Source organism: Bactrocera dorsalis, chromosome 2 (assembly GCF_023373825.1).
Source record: "Bactrocera dorsalis isolate Fly_Bdor chromosome 2, ASM2337382v1, whole genome shotgun sequence".
In the NCBI taxonomy this organism is placed as follows: Eukaryota; Metazoa; Arthropoda; class Insecta; order Diptera; family Tephritidae; genus Bactrocera; species Bactrocera dorsalis.
This window is the reverse complement of record NC_064304.1, coordinates 63,372,551-63,397,523: the sequence shown is the minus strand read 5'-3', so window position 1 is coordinate 63,397,523 and position 24,973 is coordinate 63,372,551. Positions and strand designations below refer to the sequence as shown.

The 24,973-nt window shown below is 34.4% G+C and overlaps 2 protein-coding genes across 2 annotated transcripts in view; one reads left to right on the top strand and one right to left on the bottom strand.

Annotated features, from left to right (window-relative positions):
* The window catches only part of LOC125776669 (uncharacterized), a 532,635-nt gene that overhangs the window by 363,169 nt on the left and 144,493 nt on the right, over positions 1-24,973 (top strand). The window lies entirely within an intron of this gene.
* LOC125776694 (uncharacterized) lies at positions 2,469-3,847 on the bottom strand. Its single transcript, XM_049450226.1, has 3 exons — positions 3,608-3,847; positions 3,371-3,551; positions 2,469-3,312 (listed from the first exon to the last, which is right to left on the bottom strand). The coding sequence occupies exons 1-3, from the start codon at positions 3,703-3,705 to the stop codon at positions 2,722-2,724; spliced, it is 870 nt and encodes a 289-aa protein (XP_049306183.1). The 5' UTR covers positions 3,706-3,847; the 3' UTR covers positions 2,469-2,721.

The following is a 24,973-nucleotide window of genomic DNA, read 5'->3' as shown; positions in this document are numbered from 1 at the left end:
GAACCTTCGTACCAATAAAAGGGTTTTTCTTCAGAAATATTTAAATAATTCATAACTGAAATATTAGCGGGCCCTTGATCACAGACTAAAGCTTTTACGTTCAGACCAATTGACTTTAGTGCTGTGATGTTCTTATTTAAAATTTCTTCTAATTTGTATGTAGAAAGTCCATTTTTGGAAATATAATAAGAAAACACATATTTCCAATTGGAACTCAACCCTTTTATCATGAAAAAACAACACTTACTACCTAATTTCATTTCACAATGGCCTTCCCCATAATCCACAAACCCGTCAATAACATCCCTAACTCTATTGTATGTTAGGTCGGTCTTAATTGATATTTCATCAAATAATAGAACGCAATTTCGTTCTAAAACAGACATCTTTTTTGAAATTTTCTCTACATTTCCCAAGACATTGGCATCGAACCCTGGGACAACATACTTTATGGGGCGCCATCGCAAAAGAGAGCTCTTGCTTGGTAAAGCGAAACCTAAATCGTCACGCATAAAATTATAGGATTTATTGGACATGTAATTAATGTTTTGTGCCAATGCCCTTTCATCGTCACTGAAAGTAGTGCGCTTCGTGACGATCATCCTAGCGAATGTTACAGCATCTTTGCATGAATTGACATCCGCAACTATTGCACATTTACTAAGGTCTTGATACCTTTTTTCCAAGTCTTTAATAATACCCTCTAACTCTTCGATCTTCTTATTCAATTTAAGCGCATTACTTTGATAGTAACGTGCCGATCGAGCAAATCGTTCACGACTATCTAATGCATAGCCTACGTCTTCATTTTGGGGTTCTAATTCTAATCTCTTCTAAAATTGCTACAAAAGGACGGAGTGCAGCAATATAATAAGATAAGAAATATATAAAAACATACAGTCCACTAATATTAAATATCTATGTTCAAATATATTGAACATACATTGCATATATTAAATATGAGATGCGTTGTCATGCAAAACAATGTTTGTGAACGTACGCACATGAACACAACGTGCATATGTATGTATGTTAAAACATAGGCAACATAAACATACACACACGCGCGGATCAACGGGGTAAAGTTAAACGTAATACATTATTTCCATCAAAAGTGGCACTCCGCGAAGAAAAATACTTTGAGTTGCAAATACAAAATTATATAAGTGTTCCCTCCCCAAAATTCTACTCTGGATTCGCCCATGCACACATGTACATAAATTTAGTTATTTAGGATATTTTGAAAAATAGTATTTAAAGCTTTGAAAATAAAATTAGAATGAAATATTTCTCAGCTTAGAAACGAGCCAGTGGTAAGAATCTAAAAATCTGATTTAAGTTTAAAGTTTGATCATACAAATCAAACAGTTTGATATTACAATTCAAACAGAATTTTTTCCATTTGACATTTTATGAAATTTTTTTCTTAATTTTTTCCTTTTTTTGAATTTTGAAAACATTAGCATATTCTTTATATATCTAGAAAAATATTTATTCTTATTTATAAATTGTAGTTGAATCATACCTAATGAATTTAAAACACTTCTATTATTATGTACACCTACATATGTATGTATGTACATATAAATGAGTTAAGCATCCCCCCACTTAAACCGGAAAAACTAGCACACACTAATACTTGACGACACCACACTCGCACACAAGACAACTCACCACACTTGTACATCCACCCACTCAGCATAAAGGATGGTCCCCTGAGTAAATTCAACTCAATGGATTCTAATCCATTCGTTCGATACACTGCGCCGCGATCACAACTCACGCTATTCTACAGTAAAACATTTCACCGATCCTGTGCGCGTTAATTCGAATCCTCAACCATCCAGAGCGCTACATCACATTAGTTCAAACCCTGCGCCGGGTCGACATCTACGCTCCTCTACCGCGATTATACAGTCGCTACCAACATTCGCCACGTCAACAATTCGTCACGCACTCCTCGCTGATGCACTTTTCGTTTTATACATTTGTATGTACGTTCGATGATACGTGGCGCCAAGTAAATCCCTCATGCGTTCGACCACGATCCGAAGCCGCTCGATCGCCAACATCGGCATCATATTTATTAACTTGTAAAAATACAAACTTAATGATTTAAATAAAATTGTTAAATATAAACCTAAAAATAAGATACTTTTATTTCAATTAAAGCAGTGGTGTGTGTTCCCCAATAAATTGGGTGTAAGTGTAAACACACATATATCGCTCATTTACATGAACACAGATATTTTACGATAAAAATTACTTTATCGGGCATGTGCTGGAAATCACGCGATTTCGTTCCGTTTCCGAAATTGCAAATCGCATGAATTAGTTTGGGGTGTGCTGAATTCCACGCGATTTCAGTGAAGTTCGAAGTTAAGTTCGAAACAGCTGATTGTCAGAGAAAAGAAAAAAATTGTTTAATTTTGAGTTGAAGATTTGTGTTAAAACGAGCGTTTTCATTCTTTCTGCTTATTTATTGAATCAAATGAACTGGAAAAGTGATGAAAAGGTTGCGCGACGACTTTTAAGAGACCACTCCAATCCTTTGGATATTCCAGAGCCTGTGTAAGTGCATGCGCAAGGCGTTCTATTAAAAATTAAAACACAACATCTTCTTGCAGTTTTATTTCCTACTACAGAATAAACAAAGAGGCCCAAAGAGAGCCGAGATCTCATAACATTTTAAGTATTTAAAAAAAAAATAATAAATTAAAATTATCTTGCACGTTTCGTCCACTCCCACTTTTCTTCCTCTATCTCCAACATGCGTTTCTTCATATCACTTTTTTCTTTCCCAATTCTCTCCTTTATGGAATTATGCTGACGCAAAATTTCATTTTGTTCTGCGGTAAGAGAGTTCTGTATTGAAATGAGATCGCATAACTTTTCCATCGATTTTATCACTGCACCATTGCTATCTTTCAAAATATTTTTGGTGTCATCAAAACTTTCCAGGAGCTTCCCTAACGTTCCAGATATACAATCAACCGCACCTGCTTCCGTGGCCATGTGTTCTTTGATACATGCTTGCATTGAATTTGGTCTTCGCGTTCTTGTTGCAACCGCTGAAGTACTCGGTGTGGGATTTTCGTCATCAGATGATTCATTGCTATTGTCGCATTGTACACCGAATGAGGAACTTTGTGGAATACCTTCTACACAAGTATAAAGACCGCAAAGTTCTGCAATTTTTTCTTCAGTGCAGCTTAAGACAAATTGGTTGAAGGGACCTCCGCCGGTAGCTCTTGTCTCCGATTTGTTGTGTGCAATTTTTTTGCGTACGCAGCCCTTCCAGTCCGACCAAACCTGCTCAAGAAAAATTGTTAATAACCACTTATGTGTACTTAAGAATATCTCTTTTGACCTTTTTCCATCCGTTGATATCTTTTTGTGGTGGTCCTTGGCTGTTTAATTCTTTGGCTAGTTCTGCCCAAAGAGCCTCCGCTGCCACTCGGTCGCCCTTGACATAATTTTTGGCAATGTCAGGATGCTGCTGCATAAAACTTAAAAAAGTTTCGTCTTGCCTTGGCGTTTTATGCTTGCCCCTAAATTTAAAGGCATAATTAGTATATCTTAATAAATACAAATTTAAAATACTTACATTTCTAATGTTTCCTTCAATTTTTCAATAAATTCGCGTGCCCGCAGCTGCACGATTTCAAAATGGAAAACAAATGGCGGTTTCGATTTCTGGCACATGCCAAATCGTTGCGATTTGATGTTCGAAAACGAAAACGGATCAGTGAAATTCAGCACATATCAGAACGATTTCGCTGACAATTTCGTGCGAAAACGAATTGCAGCACATGCCCGTATATTTTTCACAAACAACGTTTATGCCAAAGAAAATATTTTACTACACTTCACTACTTTATTCAATAAACTTATGCTGGTTTCCATATTCTAAAAACAACTTATGACACTTTTCATGTAAATGAGCGATATGTACTTATATGTACATATGTATATACAAAATAAAACAATGCACATTTTAAACTTTAAAAAACATCACTTACCAAGGTTTAGGGTGGGCACAGCATGTGCCTTCAACTTTTTCACACCCACAGCACTTTGTTCGAAGTGCTTAATGCAAACAAATGCATTGTGGGTGGGTAAATCCTGCGTTGGTGGGATCCGTAAATTTTCCACCCACTTCATCAACTCCTCCTCTCCTTTAGGGAATGAGAAGAATCTTCCGGAAGATTCTGTCTCACACTCGCGAACGCGACACTTCCTTACTCTAGACATTTTTTGATTAAAATTATTTAAAAATTACTTAAAACACTTAAAAAACGAATTGGCGACCGAGCTAAACTTTTCTCGACGAAATTCTATCAGAACTAAAATTCCGTTGACAATTTCTTTTTCAACTTTCATTTTTGGCGCAATTTCCTCACCCAAATATATTAGGATTAGAAGGAATCCAACTACTTGCATATACATACATACAAACATAGAATACAAGAACTTTTCCACCAACCAGAAAACACCTGCATTTAAAAATATATATGTATGTTTATATTAGCTTTAACGTACATTGGCTCTCTTTTATATATGTTAACATATTTTTTCCCATTGGCTCTAACAACTACTCAGTTCTGTTATTGTCGTGCCCCTGATGTTAAGTGGTGAAACGCGCTAATAATTTTCTGTGGTGAAATGCACTCATCCAAAACAGTAAATATCCCAAAATTGAAATATCCCTAAATTTTTGACATCGTGAACCTTCTCTGTAAATATACGTTCTCTTCAAAACGGCAATGCAGAAATATTAGCACGCGTTTTGTTAGGATTGCTGTTTTCAGGGGAAAAATAAAAATAATAACAAACTATATTTGAAAAAACAATAGAGGAGACAAATTCAGTAAAAGATACGTCAAACACGTAGTAAAAGAAATCCGTGAGGACGTAGTCATAAAAACCAAGGGGAGGATCGCCCATAAAGATAACATTAGAAATTTTCAAAGTAATAATATTGATATAACTGTACTTTCAAGTGCAAGGACTAACATTGACTAATTTAGAAGGAAATAAATTCGATTTAACACAAACAGATGCTTCATACACAGGAACAAAATTATTTATTCCATATGGTAAACTTAACAACGATATTAGAACACTACGAAACTATAGCATAATTCATGCACGATCATACAGTCGCAGAGACAGGATTCTTAGATGACTTAGCATTAATTAATAATAATGAAGTCCTCAAGTATCAACTCTTAGCGCGTAGGACTAAAAGAGCATTCGACTTTCTATGATCCATATTTAGCTTTATAACAGGTGTGCCCGATCATGATGACATGGTTGAAAGAAAACAAGAGATTAACGATATACTGATAAATAACAATAAACAAAATGTAATTAACTCGCACTTCGGAAAATTACTACAAGTGAATTTTAAATTGTTAAAACAAAAAATGATACCACAAGAAGTACATCGTGAATTACTAAATCTAACAACCGCTATTCAGATATATTTATTGGCAGAATTTCCGACACATTTTTAATAATATATAAATATCCTGTCATTATAAAAAAAAGTAAAGCGTACAATACCCATACTAGAAAGTAAAGAAGCCTACTGTAAAATAAAAGAAAAAAATAATGAATTAATTAAACAGATAAGTGAAGGTAACATAACTATAGAAGGAACACAATAATTAAATAATAAAACTTTCGAGTGAACGAACTCCGTAAAATTTGTTAAAACTATAGAAGCCGATTCCGATGTGCATATACCATAATCTGTTTAAATGTATAGTTATGTTTCATTTCTTTTAATAATCCACCCACCGTCGCACTAAGTACATTTGATTAACAAAAAAAATGCACATAAGAATCAAGTTCAAGATAAGATTAAGATTTTTCACAATTGACGTTTTCACTTAAATCATCGTTCAATTTTACATAAGAATCAATGTTCAAAAATATGGAACTGTTCCCATGAACAGCAAAAAATGCTAAGTTATCGCTAAACGGCGCAGGCTATTAACTCCTAAAGCTACTTATACTTGTCAGGGAGGAAAAAAGCATGTGTGTGTGTAACGAAAACTGTAGGAAATTTTCTTAACCATTTCTTAAGCGTTTTTTATATGAGATTTTTACATTTCTTGAGCTTAAACCAGAAAAAACAAACGTAATCGCCGATGTATTATCACGGCTGCTAATAGAAGTTAATACGCTAACATCCACAGATGAAAATTCACGGCATAGCGCAGGAAAAGAAGAAATTATACATGAAGAACCTCATCCAAGGTTTTACAAACACCGCATTAAATGTGTAGTTTACGATAAGGAAAACCTAAGTAAAATCTTGAAAAGCGTTCTAAACCCAAACATAACACCGTGATAGTCGAAAAAAAAGACAAGACCAAATTCGACGGTTTCCCCCTGCATCATTACTTTTTTGAGTTACAATCATGGTTTCATACAAAAATTTTTGTTGAAGTTTTTCATAAAAGTGGCCCATTGTAAGAGAAAGGCACATTTTCTTCGGTCTCTAACTTTTTTAATGTTGACTTTTTTGGTAAACTTTCTTTGGCAAAGCTTCTCAGAATAAGTCCGTCTTTAAGTTATTAGATGACTGTAAACCCCAAAATCAATGTTTTTTGTGTCCTTATAGCCAATATGTTGAAAAAACTGAAATTTAATTCATTTTTTTTAATGTTTTTTCCCTCACGTTTCGTCAATATTTTAATTTACCCTTTGATACTTATACGTTAAGTGACATCTTGTAATAGTAAGAAACTTAAGCAAAGACAACGTTCTGAGCAAACTAACCATTAGAAAAAAACTTAACAAAATTTGTATTTTTTAAAAAGGCTACACTAACTATGTTTGTGTGCTGTTTTATTTTTTTTGTATCTTATAAGTGTTATCAATAAGTATCATAAATTTGTACACAATGCAGTTCGATTCGTAGGACCCGAAATGGGGGGAAACCGTCGAATTTGGTCTTGTCTTTTTTTTTGACTATCACTATTCATTCTGTAACGGAAAGAAAGCCTTTTGAAATAATATACAATAAAATCAAGAACAATGATTTAACCGAAAAATTAAAATTTGTTGAAAGTCGGATGCTCAATTATATATAAATGCCGTAAATTAAGATCATTCAATGAAAATTAAACGATATACGAAAAAGGAAATAAATTTCAAGGGAAAATAAAACCTAGATACAGTAGAAACTCGATTAACCGGACTAATTGCTGTCGATAGGCATTCGGATAATCGAAAATCCGGATAATCGAATGTATGAAGAAAAACAAATAGTTATTCATATCCTGCAACGAAAATCAATGTATTAAGAAATGAACACTTACTTATGTATGTACATATGTACATATTTTCATAGATTACACTACATACGTAATACTAAACTGCAGCATTAATCATGAAATACAATAAAATATTTAGGTACGTATGTACGAATAATTTGTCTACAATATGTATTTGGTAATTTGCATTTGGTTATTTCATGATAAGTAAGTAGGTAATAAGTTTAATTTGGTTTAAAATATTTGGTAATTGTCATTTGACGTAAGCAACTTTTTCTCTTCATTGCTGCTTTATCACGAATTCGTTTCAGTTGTAGTAGACTCACAGTATCACTTTAGGGGTATTCTCTCGCTCTTGCAAACCCCTTGCACGGTGCAAGAATTGCATATATTTCCTCTCGGTGCACCGGCACAACAACAAACACACGCAGAAAATTATTTTCAAGGGCTGTAAAATATGTCAGACCAAAAACCATGTATATTTGCGTGCAAGTCATGGAAAAATATAATTGCAACCCTGTTTTAGCTGACGTTTTACATAAAGTCATATAGCGTCGTTAAATTGTCTCTTACGCTTTGGCAGGTTTAAATATGTAGACGTGACACGCACGTCAGAGCGGAGTCACAATTGCAAATGAACTAAAACAATAATGAAACGCGCGGGGCAGCGGCAGCGACCCCACACTGCGCGAGCGGAATATGCAAGTTCCGACACGTTCATAATTTCTACGTAGGTACATATAAATTGGTCGCGATTGGTAGTCCGGATAATCGCGAATCCGTATAACTGAGGGCCGGATAAACGAGTTTCTACTGTATAGGAAACAAATAGTTAAGCAAGATTTAGGAAATAAGGTTATGATTCAAGAAAAAAATAGAATTATACACAAAGATAACATAAAATCTTAAATTTTATAGATAAGGCATAATGATGAAGATTATGATAATCTTTTTGGCAATACCTCTAATCGCAGCCCAGATAAAAATAGTAGACCATGGTAACGGCTACTCGCTACTAAAATTAAATGAAATCAAATTAATCGAAAGATATGACAGAATATCATACTTAGTAAATACAACAATGTAAAAAGGTCAAGTAAATAATTTGGAAAAATTAATTTTGAAAGAAGAGAATCCTAACCCTTTACTTATTGCTAAACTCAAGCACATTAGAATTCAAATAGATACATCACCAAAGGCAAAAAAAAGGATTATTTAACTTTTGGGGAACAGGACTCAAATATACATATCTATGGAACTATGGACGAAGAAGATAGTGTAGAAATTGAAGGCAAATTAAATGTTAATACTCAAAATGCACATAATGCAATTGAACAAATTAATAAACAACAAAATATTAATGAAAAATTTGGCAATGAAATAGAAACTATTATCGGTATTCTGCGTGAGACGATTGTCTCATGTCTCTAATAGTGACTATAGTAATTTAGTGATTCTGTTAGTCAGGAGTCTCATTTTGGTATTCTGGCAAATAGAGTATACTACTTTACAGTATACTACTATACTGTAACTGCCAGAATACCAAAATGAGACTCCTGACTAACAGAATCACTAAATTACTATAGTCACTATTAGAGACATGAGACAATCGTCTCACGCAGAATACCGACATATAACTAACTAGCGGGCCCGGTGCCTGCTTCGCACGGCAAAACAAAATAAGAAAAGAAACACACTTGTTTTTAATAAAGTTGGTTTTGTTCCCTATTATTCAACTTTTAATTCTAGTTTCTTACAATCTTATAGTATGTATCACTTAAACTCTCTTAGAGCTCTTTCGTAGAAACATTTTTGGTTTTGCCATGAGTTGTTGTGTAGATAAAGAGAACTGAAGGCTTGCCAAGACGTGAGCACGAAACATATAACTGGCTGTGTGAAAAGCAAGGATATTCTAAATCAATTCCACAGAATTCCAACTATTGCCCTTGCGCTTTCATTGGAATGCGTGGAATCAATACATCTTCACCTTTAAACTTCCCCTTTAAAATTTTTGCTTCGATCAAATTGTTCATAACCTTTTTAACCGCTAATCTTGTCCCATTGCATAATCGTGGTTGATTTATATTTCGAAGCATAATAATGGGAGCATCCATTTTCAATTGTAAACGATGAGGTGGAAATCCGGGTAAATCCAATGAATTCAAAAATTCTGTCGGATAATTAACAGCGTCGTCTTGATTCGTAACCGTGCCAACTGATTGATATGTTACAACCACGCCAGGAACATGGGTTAAAATGTCTGCATTCGTTTGACCAACGTCTTTATTCTTAGCGGCCAGTATAGCTCTTTCAGCCAACCAATTATGATTGCGATAATTTTCTGCAATATTTGGAAAAACACTTGACACCAATTCTTCTTTTGTTGGTGCAATATTACAAAAGCTATCTGGTAAAGTAATTAAGCCAGTTTCACGATCAACAGCAAGTTGACCATTGCCTATTGCCAACAGTTGCCTTGAAAATGTGTCGGCCAATGGATCGTTTTGAATTTGTACTCGCACATTTGTAGTCAAATTGAGTATTTTTACATGTATCCATAAATAAGATGACTTTAAACATGCTTTTAATTCATCTGCTGGTGTTGAACGGGGAATCACAGGCAATGTCTGACGAAAATCACCAGCCAACAGAATCAAAGCGCCACCAAATATCTGTTGATCATTACTACGCAAGTCTTGCAATGTCCTGTATAACGCTTCCACTGGTTTCTTATGGGCCATTGTACATTCATTCCACACTTTTAATTTGCATTGTTGCAGACTTTGTCCATTCCCGAATTTTTGGAAACATTACAGGTATTACAGGTGAGATTTTCATTTACATTCATATTCAGTGGTAATTTAAGTGCAGAATGGGCTGTCCGACCACCATCTAATAACGTCGCTGCTACTCCAGATGATGCAAGTGCCAATGCTACATTACTCTGTGATCTTATAGTCGCTAATAGCAAGGAAATCAGAAATGTTTTGCCAGTTCCTCCTGGAGCGTCTAAAAAAAACATTCCTCCAGTTTCGTTTCGTACTGATTCCATTATGGTATCACATGCGTGTTTCTGTTCTGGATTCAATTTACGCAAATTCAAGTTTATAAATGTGGTCAACTCATTCAAATCATATTGTTTTTCACGGTTTATTTCTTGATTGAATGCATCATGCATTGGTCGATTTGGAGCTGCCAAACCCAATTGTGTCAATGCTTTATTTGCAATTACCAAACAAATATCTTTAATGATAATCAATGCCTCATTAAACATTTCAAGTGTAATAATTAAATAGTTCTTTCCTGCAATTCGGCGCATTCGATGCAAAATGTCTTCGGTCATAAAATCCTTAAAATTTTCCCATAATTGCAGTGGATCAGATGGAAAACATATTGCAATAATAATAGCAAATAATGTTCGTATTTGATGAGGAGAACCTGTTGCTGATGCATCCCTAAGTGTCGCATCCCTGTGATTATCATCTTCCAGTAAATGCAATTCCTGACATGCTTGACGAAAAGTGTGACACCGTTACCTCTTTTCAAACTCAAAAAAGATGTAGGCCCACGAACATGAATCAATAATAGACGCAAATAAAAACATTCAGCATGACTGGGATGCACTGTGTAAAGACGTCCAATGACATCACTTTCAAAAATGCCAGCATAACCTTGAACTGGTCTTCCTTGCTTACGTCTGTTCCATTTCTTTCCAGATGCATTCCAAGTGTAATATGTTGGTACTTGTGAATAAAGCAATGTTTTAGCAAATTGATCATTTTGACACAATTCGAAACAATTGATGGTGGTCGCTCTACAAATTGCTGTGCAGTATCAACTGTGAAATATACACGTTGTCCCTTTTGCAAATGTACTGACAAATGAATAACTGTCGGATTTCGATCATGAATTGGGAACGATAATATTCTCCAAACTGCCTCATTGCTACGGATAAACCTTCCCATTTCATATTGTGTTATTTCATCATTTCGGTTCTCTGCAACACCAAACACAGCCATGCCGCTGCCTTTATTTACATACTTGCAGATATATTAAATCGATTTAGCAGAATTGCAATATTCTACATTGATATGAGATTTGAATGCTTTTGATAGTATTGGCGAAAAGGGGACAACCCACCTATTATGAACTGTAATATCTAGATTATTGACTCGTAGATTTATTGATTTGCCATTATCATCTGTTGAGCGTCGGCGATACCATGGGTAACCATTTTTTCCATTAATTGTCTTGGAAATCAAATCTCTGGGATACCGCTTCGTGCATTTCCCACCTTTCATACATGGCCAATTAATATTTATAACACCACATTCTATGAATCATACTTTTTGTAACAAATCGATTTCCTTATCAGGAATTTCTGCTGAGATGATGTCATCTATTTGATCGCTTGTTATTTTGTTGACTAACCATACCAAAATATGGGCATGTGGTAATCTTCTCTTTTGCCATTCCACCGAATACATCCAACATCGAATTCGCCGAAAACTTGATGTTTAACAACAAAATCCATCAATGACTTCAGCTTCTGTCTAAATACTCGTCCAGTTATTCCATCATTATTGATTGCATCGGGGAGATGTATATACTCTTCTGATCGCAACTTCCGTTGATTGAATTGAGTAAAGTTCAAACGATTCCGTTGATTGAATTGAGTAAAGTTTCTATCTGTGCATACATGTCTACGACATATTGATGAAAGAGTCTCCGACATTTCAAAATATGATTTTCCTGATTTTGTCGCATCATAATTTTATGTGCATAACCACAAACTTATGCAAACTGTAATCAATTGCGTGATTATATCTAAATCCAGCACCAACAACAACAAACAACATTAACGTAGATTTGTGCGGCACGCCTTTGAACATTTTGATTAATACTTGTCGGCCTACGATCTGAACCCGATCTTGTAACACGTTCCCTTGTATTTGCAATCTCTAGTTCTCGCTGTTCTTGCGATTGATTTTCCCTTTCGTTTGATCTATTTTGCGTTCTACGCGACCGACGTCCAATGTCAGCTCTTGCTCTTTGTGGCATTTTTAGAAGAAACTAAACTAAAGATAATAAAGAACTTCAGTAATAAATTGATGAAATCCAGCAAATTCTGGACTCGAAAAGCTGAAAATGTGTCAAAATTCAATTAAAAATTGGCCAAAAAATCGAAATAATTTTTGTCCTACCGTTCGGAAGCGAAAATGAAACGTTCGAGATCGTCTGCACACGAAAAGCACCAAAAAGTGACGAAAAGACACGAAAATCTGCTGAAAATGTGAAAAAATTCAATTAAAAATTGGCCAAAAAATTCACTCAATTTTTTAATTTTTTTCACAAAATATCAAATTTGTGATTATGTCACTTGTAACAATCAGAACACTTGTTTAGCAAAACAATCGATTTTTATCTCAGTAATCATTGTTTTTTTAATTTTGTTTAACAAAATATTCAAATTAAAACGATGATTATAACGAAAATTAATTTATTTTTATCAAAATGCTCACCAAAAAATGCGAAGAATTAATATTTTCAAAAATCGATTATGATGAGATCAATCACCAATGACGTTCTAAGAGAAAAGAGAAATGATAACAAATTGCTATTTGCATCACTCCGTGCAATGGTCTCCAATACACAAACGACCAAAATGTATTCAATACTAATGAATGCTGTATGCGGTACAAAAAAAGCCTGCGGCAAAAACACACTCACTTCACATACGCACCGCACACACATGCGTTATCGGATTTCAACCAAAATTCATATAAACCATATATGGACCACTGCCTACGTAGTGTGTAAGTTTGGTTGAAATCGTACGACGTGCTTATGATTAGTTCGGCGACGTACATATATGGACTTATTTTTATATATATAGATAGTTTAAACACCCATTATAAAGAATTAATTGAAAACATGAAGAGTATCAACTCAGAATTAAAGCTGTATCGAAAGAAAAATGGGACAATAAATTATTAGAAAATGTAATATACATTGAAACAAATGTAATTAGAATAAAAGAAATCATTATGACTAGCCAAAACAATTTGTTAAGTAGAGATATTATTACAGATGAAGATATAACAAATTATAATGTAACTTTTGAGAAACTTCAAGAAATAAAAATTGTAATAGTTGCAAAAGAAGAAAATATTGTAATACTAGTAAAGTTACCTCGATTTGGAAAAGAAAAATATCAAATAATCCATATACAACCAATACCAATGCAAGACAAATGAAATTTTTATTAAAGAAAACGAGGTATTGTCAATAAATGAATAATAAAACCAATGTCATTGAATTAGACTCAAATCATATATACATATATATAATTAATGCAATAAATGAAACAGTTAATCACAATTGTGATTCAAATAACTTTACTATAAATGGTAATTATTTAATCCGATTTGAAAATTGCGATAATAAACCAATGTCAATTCAAATTCTATCAAATCCGGTGAAGCTTATTAATGTAACAATAATGAAAGATATAACAATGGAAGAAATCCATTTTGATCAAATTGAAAACATAAAACAAATATGAGAATATGAGGCTAACAAATCTAAGGCTATAAGTTACAGTTTAATAGCTTTGATACTACTAGTATCAACTATTATAACAGTTTGTAAATTAAAAAACAGGAAAAATAGGTTGGAAGTAAAAATTAAACAAGTTCCAACGCAACCTGTTGACATCGCATACATAAATGAATGAATTAAATATTACTCATCTTTGAATCGGGGCGATTCATTTAACAAAGGGGGAGTTAAGAATCGTCAAATAAAGATTCCCACCAAAACTGCTGACAGCAAGTTAAAGTTGAGAAATATCGTATAAACATTCTCATCAAAACTGCTGACAGCATTAAGTGCACAAACAAAAATAATAAACGTTTCATATAGCTGTAACAAGAGACGCTAGCTTTAAGCTTAGCAGTTAAGTTATGTTGTATTAAATTTTAATCCTAGACGATCATCCTTCGTCAAAATGACTCGAACTATTTTATTTTCATTGTAAATATGTTTTTAATTGTTCGTGTTGATCTCCGCTTTCGTACAGCGATATAAGTTTTCCTTTTTATTTTTCACTTGTATTTATTAATAATGAAATAAATAAATAAAAAAAAATAAATAAAACGCGTTCATTATTTCGACTCGCACCCTACTGAAAATGGATTTAAAATAAGTCGTCATCATATTGACGAAGGATGACGTTAATGTACAAAAAAAAGGACGACCGTCCAGGGTGAAGAATAAAATATTATAACTATTTTGGCATTCAAAGAGAGAACATCATCTTTTCTTCTTTTCTTTAATTTGGATTTGGAGATTTGTAACAATCATAAAATTAGTGATAAATATAATTCAACGCATCTATTTATATCGATGAAACAATGCGAAATCTTTCTGGCACGTTCCTTATTAAATTTCATAATAGCACTATTAAAGCTAACAATAGAATTTTTAGTAACATAGAGGACTCACCTCTACAAATGATTCCTGCATTAATGCAGCCTACTCCTTTTGAAAGTGACCGCATTAACTTACTATCACTCGAAGCTCTCAATGAATTGCAGATTAATAATACGGAGGTTATTTAAACCATTCAAAAACATCTAAAAATCGGAGGATGGTTAATTTCTGTTATTCTTAGTCTAATTATCGTTTCCATTACATGTTTGAAATTTTCCTTTAGAAATACTAAAGAAATTATCGTTTGGGAATCTAAAATTCCACGCAATAGTCTAAAGCCCCATACGGAAATAAAATTACCATCTTATATTGATATTCCCAAACCAATAGAATTAGAAGCTCCTAGCAAACCACCAAGATTGAATAATATCCCCTCTGTTTATTTACCGACCCAATTTATTGGGGAATACAGACCACTGATTTCAATATTCACTTACACTCGCGCGAGTGTTTAAAATGAAAAAAAGGTTATTTGGTCAAAAGGTAAAATTTATTTAAAATTATTGTTTGTTTATAGTGCAATGGTTTGCGAAAATATCTCGCATGTATATATTAGGTAGAAACGTTGGATCGCTGTAAGTCGGAGCAGGCGGAACGATGATGAAGCAAAAAGTGGGAAATCCGCGGCGCAGTGTAGAATCGAAAATATGAAGCGATCGTTGATGCGCGGCTGGTATAAATCGTGACAAGTGCGGCACAGTGTCGAAAAGCAAGTCCAAAAAAAGATGTTGATGTGCGAAATGTAAAAACCGAATGTGTCCGCTTTCCCTTTTACCCATTCTTTTAGTTGAGTGTGTTGATTGATGTAGAGGTGTGGTGAGTTGTGTTGAGTGGTAATGTATTAATATGGTGTCATCAGATGGTGAATTGAGCTGTCTTTTATTAGTGTGCGCCAGTTGTCCCGGATGGAGTGGGGGCAGGCTGAACTCATTTAAACAAAAGTATGCGTTGTTTGCTTTTGTTTATTTCATTAGCGGTTATTTGACAATTGTTTATTATTTGTTTGTTCTTTATTATCGGCTTATGAAGGATAGTAACTCCACGCCTGGCTCAGATATGGCCAGAATGGGTACTCCTTAGTTCTGGAGTTAGGACTGTGACAAAGGAGGGATCTTGCGAGAGAGTGGCCGGTAATTGCGAACGGCTTCATTAGAATTATAATTTTTTAAGTGGTATGTGATTCTCACCAACTACCCTTATGAGAAGCGCTAATGTAGGTGCGATAAGAGCTACCTTTGCTTTTGTTAAGTCTAGGTGCGTCACAGTATTGCATTGGGAGTATTGTGATCCCTTAACTTGCTATTGAGACTTTATTTATTTGAAAATTTAATCCTCTGTGGGGCAATATTGTATGAAAAGTGTCAATTTTGTTTTTTTTTTTTTGACTTTTTGAGACACTTTTTTTTATATGTTTAAGTGCGTATGCACTAATTTGACGTTTAGTACCGCGCCACATAGTTGAGATTTTTTAAGCAGGTTTTTTGTATCATTATTGGCAAAAGCCATCCTGCGGGGTCGAAAAGTTACGAACATATCTTTTTGTTTTTATTTGAAGTTGTCAGGGGGAATCTGACTTTGTTTTTTCTACCATTATGTGGGGTATTCGAAAATTGTGGCTCTAGTGGTTGTCGTACGACGTTCCGACCATTATATGATCGAGTAGTTGTGGCTTTAGAAAAGTCCTCACAATACTGATCTTCTAGAGTTTGAAATTTCCTTAATTGTGAATTAAGGTGTTTATTTTTATTGTACTCAACTTGAGTTGGTATGGTTGTGACTAGTTCGGTAACTAGTCCATTTTGTATTTCGCTGTGTAACGTTTGCACTTTGTGTGCCTTTGAGCAACATGGTGTCTCTTTGTCTCTTGGCTATTTTTATAATTTTGTTTTTCGGGATTTGCTTTTGCAATTAAACCCGTGGTTCTTTTTGTATAAGCGCTTCTTTGGAGAGAGATCGGAAATCTGCTGTAATGAAGCATTGAATTGTGTCTTTTGTGACAATATGAGCAATTAAATTTGCTTTTGCAATTATTAAGATTGTGCGAGTGGGACAAGCAGTTTGTACAGAGTCTTTTTGATCTGACAAAGTTGTTCCTTTCATTGACATTAAATTTTTTAAACTTCTCGCAAGTTTTAAGTTTATGCCCTCTTGAGCATAGTTCGCATAACGTATGTTTTCTTTGTTCGGATGTGAACGTTTGTGTTTTGTTAAAAATTATGTGTGATTCAGGCACGTAGCCAGGGGGGGGGGCTAGAGGGCTGAAGCCCCTAAGGAAATTTTTTAAATAAATCGCAAAAAAAAAAGATTTATCACTGACTGAATCTTTTGAAACTCTTATACACAACTCAGCTTAAACCTATAACAGTCGTACGCAACTACACTAGACGGCGACTGAAAACTTATCAAAAGTCATACTTAAGGGTTGTACAGATCTCCATCTTGATATGGCGAAGTTGGTTGGACAGGGATATGACGGAGCAGCAAACATGTCAGGGCATTTAAGTGGAGTGCAAACCAGGATAAGACAACTGTATCCAAAAGCACGATATGTTCATTGCGCTAGTCACCGATTGAACCTTGCGCTTTCTAATACTATGTCATTACCTTCAATACGGAACTGCATTGGTATTGTCAATAAAATAGCAAATTTATTTAGAAACCATTCAAATACAAACACAACTTTCCAGGACGTTATACAGAAGCACGCACCAGAAAGCAAAAAAAGACGACTTGTTCGCCTTTGTGAAACAAGGTTTATAGAAAGGCATGAAAGCATTATAAGCTTTGTGGAGCTTTTCAAATTCATTGTACTAAGTTTGGAAATAATTTCGAGTAAGACATGGTCCATTTCGTCTAAAGCATCAGCCTTCTTAGCAGCAGTAGAGAAAAGCGATTTTTTGCTTAGTCTATTCGTCTGTGAGTAATTGTTCAGCTTAACGCTGCCACTGTCTGTGCAACTCCAAGAAAAATCTATGGATTTTGTATCAGCAATGAACCGAGCCAAAGAATTAATAAGAACTCTGCACCAGATAAGAGAAGCAGCGGATGGTTTTTTCAACGATATTTTCCAAACAGCATCACAAATGTCTAAAGATCTTATTGACACAGATCTTGTAGTGCCTAGAGTGACTTCGCGTCAAACTACCCGTGCTAATCCACCTTGCATAACCTCTGAAAGCCACTTCAGAGTTACAATATTTATTCCATGCGTTGATGCTCTGATTCAAAACATGACAGAACGTTTATTAGTGAATGAGGATATACTCTCGTCATTTCAAATTCTACTCCCAGGTTTTGCTGCAATTGATAATGCCGAAGAATTAAAAAGTGTAACTATTTACTTCGAGGAGCAAATATCAATGATAGTATTAAAATCAGAGTATCGATTGTGGTGTGCCAGCTTATCAACAATAGATCCAACCAAAGAAGTGTTGAAATTACTGCAACATTGCGATGCAACGTATTTTAAAAATATTCACTACCTGCTTACAATTTTAGCAACTCTTCCAGTGACGACCGCTTCCGTTGAAAGAACTTTTTCAACCTTAACAAGTAAGGAAGGGCTAAGTTCGGGTGTAACCGAACATTTTATACTCTCGCATGATAATCGAGATTTCATTATCCGTCATTTCCATATTTTTTTATTTTGCTGTAAAATTAATTAGAATTAAATTCTAAGAGATTTACCGATATTTTCGGTGAAATATTAGGTTAGGTTAGGTAGGGCACTGAGTTCTTCGTGTTCGATATCAGGGACCTTGAAAAGTTATAGTCCGATCACGACAATTTTTCCACAAGGGATAACTCAGCTCAAATACCGTATTTGTGTAAAGTTTTATTCCGCTATAATCATTGGTTCCTAATGTATATATTATACAGATAAGGCATCAGATGGAATTCAAAATAGCGTTGTATTGGAAGAAGGCGTGGTTGTGAACCGATTTCACCCATATTTCGTACATATCATCAGGGTGTTAAGAAAATATTATACACAGAATTTCATTGAAATCGTTTCAGTAGTTCCTGAGATATGGTTTTTGGTCCATAAGTGGGCGACGCCACGCCCATTTTCAATTTTTAAAAAAAGGCTGGGTGCAACTTCTTTTTGCCATTTCTTCCGTAAAATTTTGTGTTTCTAACGTTTTTTGTTAGTCGGTTAACGTACTTTTAGTGATTTTCAACATAACCTTTGTATGGGAAGTGGGCGTGGTTATAATCCGATATCTTCCATTTTTGAACTGCATATGGAAATGCCTGAAGTAAATGACTGTATAGAGTTTGGTTGACATAGCTATAGTAGTTTCCGAGATATGTACAAAAAACTTAGTAGGGGGCGGGGCCACGCCCACTTTTCCAAAAAAAAATACTTCCAAATATGCTCCTCCCTAATGCGATCCTTTGTGCCAAATTTCACTTTAATATCTATATTTATGGCTTAGTTATGACACTTTATAGGTTTTCGGTTTCCGCTATTTTGTGGACGTGGCAGTGGGCCGACTTTGCCCATCTTCGAACTTAACCTTCTTATAGAGCCAAGAAATACGTGTACCAAGTTTCATCATGATACCTCAATTTTTACTGAAGTTACAGCTTGCACGGGCAGACGGACAGACGGACGGACGGACAGACAGACATCCGGATTTCACCTCCACTCGTCACCCTGATCACTTTGGTATATATGACCCTATATCTGACTCTTTTAGTTTTAGGACTAACAAACAACCGTTATGTGAACAAAACTATAATACTCTCTTTAGCAACTTTGTTGCGAGAGTATAAAAAGAATAAAAACTTTACCACGCAGTGTGATGGGCAATGAGCGGCTGAGTGCACTTGCTGTTATTGCAGTGCACTGGGATATTAAAATAGATCCAGATGAAGTAATTAATGATATGGCAAACAAGAAGAAAAGAAAAATATTACTTATTTAAGTTACAACTACCAAATAATTTAAGTAATATGTATATGAATTTATATTGTTTTTTTTAATAAACAGAAAATTTAAAGTTTATATATGTTTTTACTTCAGCCCCCCCCGAAATGAAAAGCTGGCTACGGGCCTGGTGTGATTTGTTTTTGCTTCTAGCTTGGGGTCTATTTAAGCTTCCATTTTGCTCGTGTTTAATGTTCTTAGTTTTTATTTTTTCTTCTAACCTTTCCGCAATTTCATATTGGGTGGTGAGAAAATCTTTCATTTGTTGCCACGTTGGGCACTTTCTTTGTGATGAGAGCGATTGCTCCCATAGAAGTAACGACTTTTCTGGTAATGCGGCGGTGCAAATTTTTAACAGAATAGGATCCCAGCTGTCTGTTTGTGTCGACAGAATTGACAAACAATTAGAAACAGTGGATTGTAGTGTTACAAATTCTTCACTTGTTCCTTTCTTGATTTTAGGCAAGTTTAGTAGTGTCTTTACTTGTTTATCGACCAGTATTCTTTCATTTTCGTATCTAGCTTTTAGAGCTTCCCAAGCCAAATTGAAATTATCGTCTTTAAGAGCGAACTGTTTTACTATTATGCCTGCTTGACCTTTAGTTTTGTATCTGAGGTGATACAATTTTTGCGCTTGTGACAATTGAGGATGGTTTATGTACACGGCCGTAAACATGTCCCGGAAGGACGGCCATTCTTCATAACCTCCGTAAAAGGTTTCTGTGTCACATGCGGGCAGCTCGAGGTAGATGCCTGAACTTGCCTTTTGACTGTCTATTTGTGGCAGCTCTACTCTACTGTGGGGAGTAGGTGCAATTGCTTTTATTAGCTTTAATTGATCGGAGATCATAACTTTGGCTTCTTCATACTGGTCTAAGCAGTTTTCGTAAATATCGTAAGCCGATGATTTGAAGTTGTGTGTATTTGAATCGTTAGAATCTAAAATGGCGTCATGAGCCGCTTGGAGGCGAGTCCAAAAGTTTTCAAGATTTTGAATTTTGATTTCTAATAACGATTCAGAGTTTTTATGAATCGGCGAAGAGGCAAATCTAGTGCAGTATCTTGTTAAACTGTCACTTTGTGAAATGAATTTAACAACCTGTTTTGAGCGTGTAGCTCCTGCAGGTGTATTTTGTTGCGTTATTAACCATTTTGGTTTTATTCTATTTTTTATTTGTAAATTATTAAATTTGTTTTTGTAAATAAGGCAATAGGGTATTGCTTGAAACCGAAGACTCTTTTTAATAAATAGAGTTTTGAATTTCGATTATCTTGCTAAAATAGTGTTAGTTTTATTAACGTTTTATTTTTTAGTATTTAATTGCGATAGAATTAGTTTTAACATTTTTTCTTTTCTTCAATTAATTTATATTTCTTATGTCCTAATGTTGTGTACACATGTACTTATGTTTTGTGCGATTGAGAGCTCGCTGAGGAGATCAATGCGCTGTTTACATAAGTATGCATGAATTGTTTGTGTGCTTATGATTATACTTTTTCTTATATTCTTAAGCAATTGAGAGCTCGTCAGAGAGATCAATTTGCTTTTTGTGTGCAATCCTGCTTGTTTTTGTTTGCCAAAGAACAAAGGGTATTGCAGGATAGATGCCAAAGTGGACTTTGAAAGGATGTATACATATGTACGTTTGTTTGAATGTATAGTATTCAAATTTATATGTATACTAGCTGACCCCGCAGCCGTTGTCCTGCGTGAAATTATGTAGTTTGAAATGAAAAGAAAGTTAAATTTATCATTTCATTTTTTTCAATGTAACGCAGCTTTATAAACAACATTTTTCGGTTTCCATTCCGGTCTACAGAAAAGATGGTTTTCCAACTCGTGAGCACGCTACGGCCAGAGAATGTAAAGTATAGAGAAGGTGCAGGTTCGACTGCGAACATTTGATAGATTTTTATTAGGGAATTCGCCGGATTCGTTAACATTGTGAGTGGGATTTCGCCCCGCAATTTTAACATTTTTTACCATTCTCTCACATATTCTAACCGAGAATATGAAGAGAATATGTATTCACGGCATATGATGAAGTGGCATATATGTACATGTCGAAGCAGAAAATATGAAGAGACTCGCAACGAAGAATTTCGTTTTGCTTGTTTATATTTTGTTTCATTTTGACACCGAAAAATGTGTACAAAATACATGATGTTCTCTGTCTCACATACGCAAGAATATGAAGAGACATAAATATATGTATGCATGAATATGAATATGAAGACATATGTAAACATATGCATGCATTGAATATGAATATGAAGACATAAACATATGCATGCTGCTCCTTATGATCTCCCAACTTTTTCATGCTTCAATTTTTCAACTTGGGAATCGCAATGTATGCAAATAAGTATGTATGTATGCTTTTGCGTTTTGCCGTCGGCAATTGAATATTGACTTGTACACATAATTATGATATGAGTACAATTTTGTATGAATGCATGCATAGTAATAGTTAGTCAATTTGGACTTGCATATTTAATAATTTTCTTTGATTTTTACATAATATACCATACTAATAAATATTTTTGTATTATATTTCCTACTAATAGAAATTAAATTTATCACAACAATATATGCGTACATATGTACATACATCATATTAACGTATGTCTCTGCACATGCTCATATCATAATCTTATTATCTGCTCATATGACTGCATGTATACGCATGTGCGCGCATTGATCTGTATGTTCATACAGTATACTCTCGAAAAGTAAATCGATTGGTATTTTGGGTAATTTACTTTTTCGAATAATTTACTTTTCCAAATATATATATAAATTATCTGTTTTTATAATATTAAATGCATTTTTAAACTTAAAAAATTCATTCATTTATTTGCTTCAATGAAACATATTTACATTTACATACATACATATGTATTTACTATGAAGAGAAAAAATCTTGAATATTCTTTTGTTTTTTTTTATTTTGGAATATATTTTCTGACCATTTTTGTACGACAATTCAAAAAGTCTGACACCTGATTTGCATCGTTTTCATTTTTAAACCAGTGGATCAAGTTGTTTACGCTTTGAATTGCTTCCGCATATGTCACTTTGGGTTCCTGGCTGACTTCTTCTCCATCTGACGTGTCTGACAAAATTTCTATTTCATCAGCAGTTTCTTTGTTTACTAAAAAGACGCGATAAACAAGAGAGTAAGTGTTTTTGCAACATCGTAAAAAACGCTGCTTGCTTCGTTTCGAATTTTTTATCACACTCTCTGAAAAGTAAATTAAAAAATTTAAAAAAATTACTTTTTCGAGGTGCATGTGTAATCTTAAAGGTGATTTACTTTTCCGCGATTATTTACTTTCTGAGAATTTACTTTTCGAGAGTATACTGTATATTCATATATACTTATATGTACATATATTTGTATACACTTGCGAACAAATAATGCACAAGCATACAAACATACATATGCGTACACATGTGAATATGTCACCAACAAAAAATTGAAGCATTGTTCTATAAAAACAACAACTGCTCAAATAGAAGAAGCATCACAAGTCAATATGGCAGCCGAATTGGCGAAGCCCAAATGTAGTAAATTCTACAACAAAAACGATTTCATTCATAAACGCAGGCGCATATGCCACAAGCGACCTCGCTTCATTCATATAAACAGATGCTGTAACATCTCCCCGAGCATGCCTTTGCCTACAAGCGTCTTTTCGCGACGATGGCAAAAGCTAAAAATCATAAATTGAACATCTTTCTGATGCTTCTTCACAGAAAGAAGTGACAAAAGTGGCAACAACGGAGTTGTCGATTTATAATATTCAATTCTAAAATATTTTTCCTTAGCTCGCAAAAATCAGCGTCGATAGTGTCCATATGAACGTGTGTATTTTAATATTTGACAGATGTCGCTTGCAGTCTGCCCCGCTCAATGTGTTCAGCATTTGACCCTTTGACAAAACGACATTGGTTGACCGTGAAGACGGAGATGCGGATGTTATTATGAATGCATGTATGTACATACATACATATGTATGTGGCTCGCATTTGCTTTCGGAAACATACAAATGTGCCAAAGAAATAATATACATACATATGTATATGCCATAGAAATTCTATTGGTACAAATATGGAAATGATAACGAAATAATGCGAATATGCATATTTCATGAAGGTCATTAATTTTTTTTGAAGAAATGAAAGGAATGCATGGAAGTGTTTATATGAGCACATTTAAGTTCATTTTATAATAGTCGAAATTAATATAATTTTTGAAATAATCATTTATTTAAAATTATTTTTTATTTAATTTTGTCACATACAATTTTTACCATTTTTCGGAAATATAAATATCAATATAAAATAATCACGCATATGTGACAATTATTCATATAATACAACTAGCTGACCCCGCAGCCGTTGTCCTGCGCGAAATTATGTGTTTTGAAATGAAAAGACAAAAATTCATATCTTATTGATAATCATTTATTTGCTATTTGTCTACATTTTTCTTCAATGTAACGCAGCTTGATAAAAAAAATTTTTTTGTTTCTGTTTCAGTGCGTAAATGTACAGAGAAGATGGTTTTCCAACTCTTGAGCACGCCACGTATATCTGGCCGTGTGAAAAACATAGCATTTCCAAATGTATGCCACCCACTATGCGACTATTCTGTTGATCGTCATTTTAAATTCAATTTTCACTGGAAACGGAATGCTTTTGAACCGAATTGGCAAATCGTTAGAACTCAAAAGAATCCATAGAATCAAGCATTCTGTCCCTTATATTTGATAGGTGCATCACAATCAGATTGCGATGATGCGGTGGCATACCAGGCCTCTCCAAAGAATTTACAAATTCCACTGGTAATTCACGGTGTCGTCTTCATTGTCAGACGATCGATCGATTTGTATGATTGCAAGTCTCCTGGAATTTGACTTTGAATTTTCCAGTTTAAGTCAACAACATAGGTATTTGTGGCAGCTAAGATTGCTCGTACACTCAAGGAATCGTACTTACGACAGTTTGGCCAATGTTCGTATAAACATTCGTGATGAGTCCATCTTTCGTGAATTGATAAACGGCATATGGGATTGATATCAGACCATGGGAAGTATCAATCAGTATTGACCCATTTCCAATTCTTAGCGTATGCAATGTAAAATGTCTTCGGCAATGTAATTTTTGGTCGTATCCCATAACGCGGATTTAAAGGCTGATCATCGCGAAATGTGTGTGAACTTCAGTGGCATTCGTTTTTCGGGTGGATTG